General features: G+C 68.0%; 1 protein-coding gene across 1 annotated transcript; it reads left to right on the plus strand.

The window, feature by feature from the left end:
• Positions 1-520: 520 nt before the first annotated feature.
• FZD9 (frizzled class receptor 9) lies at positions 521-2,293 on the plus strand (the record flags this gene model as incomplete). Its single annotated transcript, XM_082856147.1, has 1 exon — positions 521-2,293. The coding sequence occupies one exon, from the start codon at positions 521-523 to the stop codon at positions 2,291-2,293; it is 1,773 nt and encodes a 590-aa protein (XP_082712273.1).
• Between the last annotated feature and the right edge of the window lie 446 nt (positions 2,294-2,739).

A 2,739-nucleotide genomic window follows, 5' to 3' on the forward strand; every position in this document is an offset into this window, starting at 1 on the left:
CGGTACCGTGGCAGGGAAATCCTCCGGCTGACCGTCTTGTCGCGGGGAGAGGTTGGGCAGCAACCCACTCAGAAGGGGAAAAACCGAGTGTGAGCGGGCAGACGAGGTCGCTTGTACACCCCCCCGCGCCAGACAGCGCCCGGGTTGGTGCCTCCCCGCGCAGCTGCGAGACGCGGCGCCTTTAAAGCCCGGCTGGGGGCGTGCCCGGCGCGCTGAGGGCACGCCTCTGGGCGCGTCCGCCCGGCGCCCCGCCCCGAGGCTTGTAGCCGCGGCCCCGGGAGGCGGGGCACGCTTTGGCTCGGCGGCCGTTCGAGTGGCGGCGGTTCGGCGGCTCGGCGCCTCCTTTCCCTCCGGCGGCTTCCCTGCGCGCTGCCCAGGGCGCCCGGCCGCGCCCTGACACACTCGGCCAGCTCGGCTATGGCCCGCGCCCCGCGACGTGGCGGGCGGGCACGGGGGCGCCGGACGGCGCGGCCAGAGTGAGGCGAGGCCGCCCTCCCGCCCTCGGCCGGGACCGCCCGGGATGGCCGTGCCGCCGCTCCGCCGGGCGCTGCTGCTGTGGCAGCTGCTGGCGGCGGGCGGCGCGGCGCTGGAGATCGGCCGCTTCGACCCGGAGCGCGGGCGCGGGCCGGCGCCGTGCCAGGCGGTGGAGATCCCCATGTGCCGCGGCATCGGCTACAACCTGACCCGCATGCCCAACCTGCTGGGCCACACGTCGCAGGGCGAGGCGGCCGCCGAGCTGGCCGAGTTCGCGCCTCTCGTGCAGTACGGCTGCCACAGCCACCTGCGCTTCTTCCTGTGCTCGCTCTACGCGCCCATGTGCACCGACCAGGTCTCGACGCCCATCCCCGCTTGCCGGCCCATGTGCGAGCAGGCGCGCCTGCGCTGCGCGCCCATCATGGAGCAGTTCAACTTCGGCTGGCCGGACTCGCTGGACTGCGCCCGGCTGCCCACGCGCAACGACCCGCACGCGCTCTGCATGGAGGCGCCCGAGAACGCCACGGCCGGCCCCGCCGAGCCCCACAAGGGCCTAGGCATGCTGCCCGTGGCGCCGCGGCCCGCGCGGCCCCCCGGCGACGCCATCCTAGGCGCCGCCGGCGGCACCTGTGAGAACCCCGAGAAGTTCCAGTACGTGGAGAAGAGCCGCTCGTGCGCGCCGCGCTGCGGGCCGGGCGTCGAGGTGTTCTGGTCGCGGCGCGACAAGGACTTCGCGCTCGTCTGGATGGCCGTGTGGTCGGCGCTGTGCTTCTTCTCCACTGCCTTCACCGTGCTCACCTTCTTGCTGGAACCTCACCGCTTCCAGTACCCGGAGCGCCCTATCATTTTTCTTTCCATGTGCTACAACGTCTACTCGCTAGCCTTCCTCATCCGGGCTGTGGCTGGGGCCCAGAGCGTGGCTTGTGACCAGGAGGCGGGTGCGCTCTACGTGATCCAGGAGGGCCTGGAGAACACGGGCTGCACCCTCGTCTTCCTGCTGCTCTACTACTTCGGCATGGCCAGCTCGCTGTGGTGGGTGGTGCTGACCCTCACCTGGTTCCTGGCGGCCGGCAAGAAGTGGGGCCACGAGGCCATTGAGGCCCACGGCAGCTACTTCCACATGGCAGCCTGGGGGCTGCCGGCTCTCAAGACCATCGTTATCCTGACTCTGCGCAAGGTGGCAGGGGATGAGCTGACCGGGCTCTGTTACGTGGCCAGCATGGATGCGGGGGCACTCACGGGCTTCGTGCTGGTACCCCTCTCCTGCTACCTGGTGCTGGGCACGAGCTTCCTCCTGACCGGCTTTGTGGCCCTCTTCCACATCCGCAAGATCATGAAGACAGGGGGCACCAACACGGAGAAGCTGGAGAAGCTCATGGTCAAGATTGGGGTCTTCTCCATCCTCTACACTGTGCCCGCCACCTGCGTCATTGTGTGCTACGTCTATGAACGCCTCAACATGGACTTCTGGCGCTTGCGGGCCACAGAACAGCCCTGCTCGGCAGCCACCACGCCCGGCGGCTGGAGGGACTGCTCGCTGCAAGGGGGCTCAGTGCCCACCGTGGCTGTCTTTATGCTCAAAATCTTCATGTCGCTGGTGGTGGGCATCACCAGCGGCGTCTGGGTATGGAGCTCCAAGACTTTCCAGACCTGGCAGAGCCTGTGCCACCGCAAGATGGCAGCTGGCCGGGCACGGGCAAAGACCTGCCGGGCCCCCGGGGGCTATGGCCGTGGCACCCACTGCCACTATAAGGCCCCCACCGTGGTCTTGCACATGACTAAGACGGATCCTTCTCTGGAGAACCCCACACACCTCTAGGGACACAGGCCTGCGTGGGGAGGCTGTTGCCCCCTCCTAGCCCCCCTCCGGAGGAGACAGCTGACTAGCAGCTGCCCAGCTGTCAAGGTCAGGCAAGTGAGTGCGAGGGGCCGAGGACCAGGGCGGGGAGACTCTCGTTCAACCCTCACTTGTCAGGACCCAGTGAGGCTCACTCCCCTGTCGCCTAGTGCAAGGGGGTGGGCCTGGCTGAGTCCCCCGCAGGGCCCTGGGGGTGGGGGCATGTGGAGAGGAGGAGGGGTAGAAGGGGGTGTGGTCCAGCAGAGTTTATTTAATGATGTAATTTATTGTTGGAGTTTCTCTGGAAGCTGTGACTAGAATAAACCCCCATGTGGCACCGCTGAGTCTTCTCTGGACTGGAAAGGGAGAAGGTAGGAGGGTGAGGGCCCTGCCGGAGTCTCCCATGTGAGCAGAGCTGGGGGTGGGTT

The sequence above is a fragment of the Leucopleurus acutus genome, assembly GCF_964270905.1.
Source record: "Leucopleurus acutus genome assembly, chromosome: 16".
Lineage (NCBI taxonomy): Eukaryota > Metazoa > Chordata > Mammalia > Artiodactyla > Delphinidae > Leucopleurus > Leucopleurus acutus.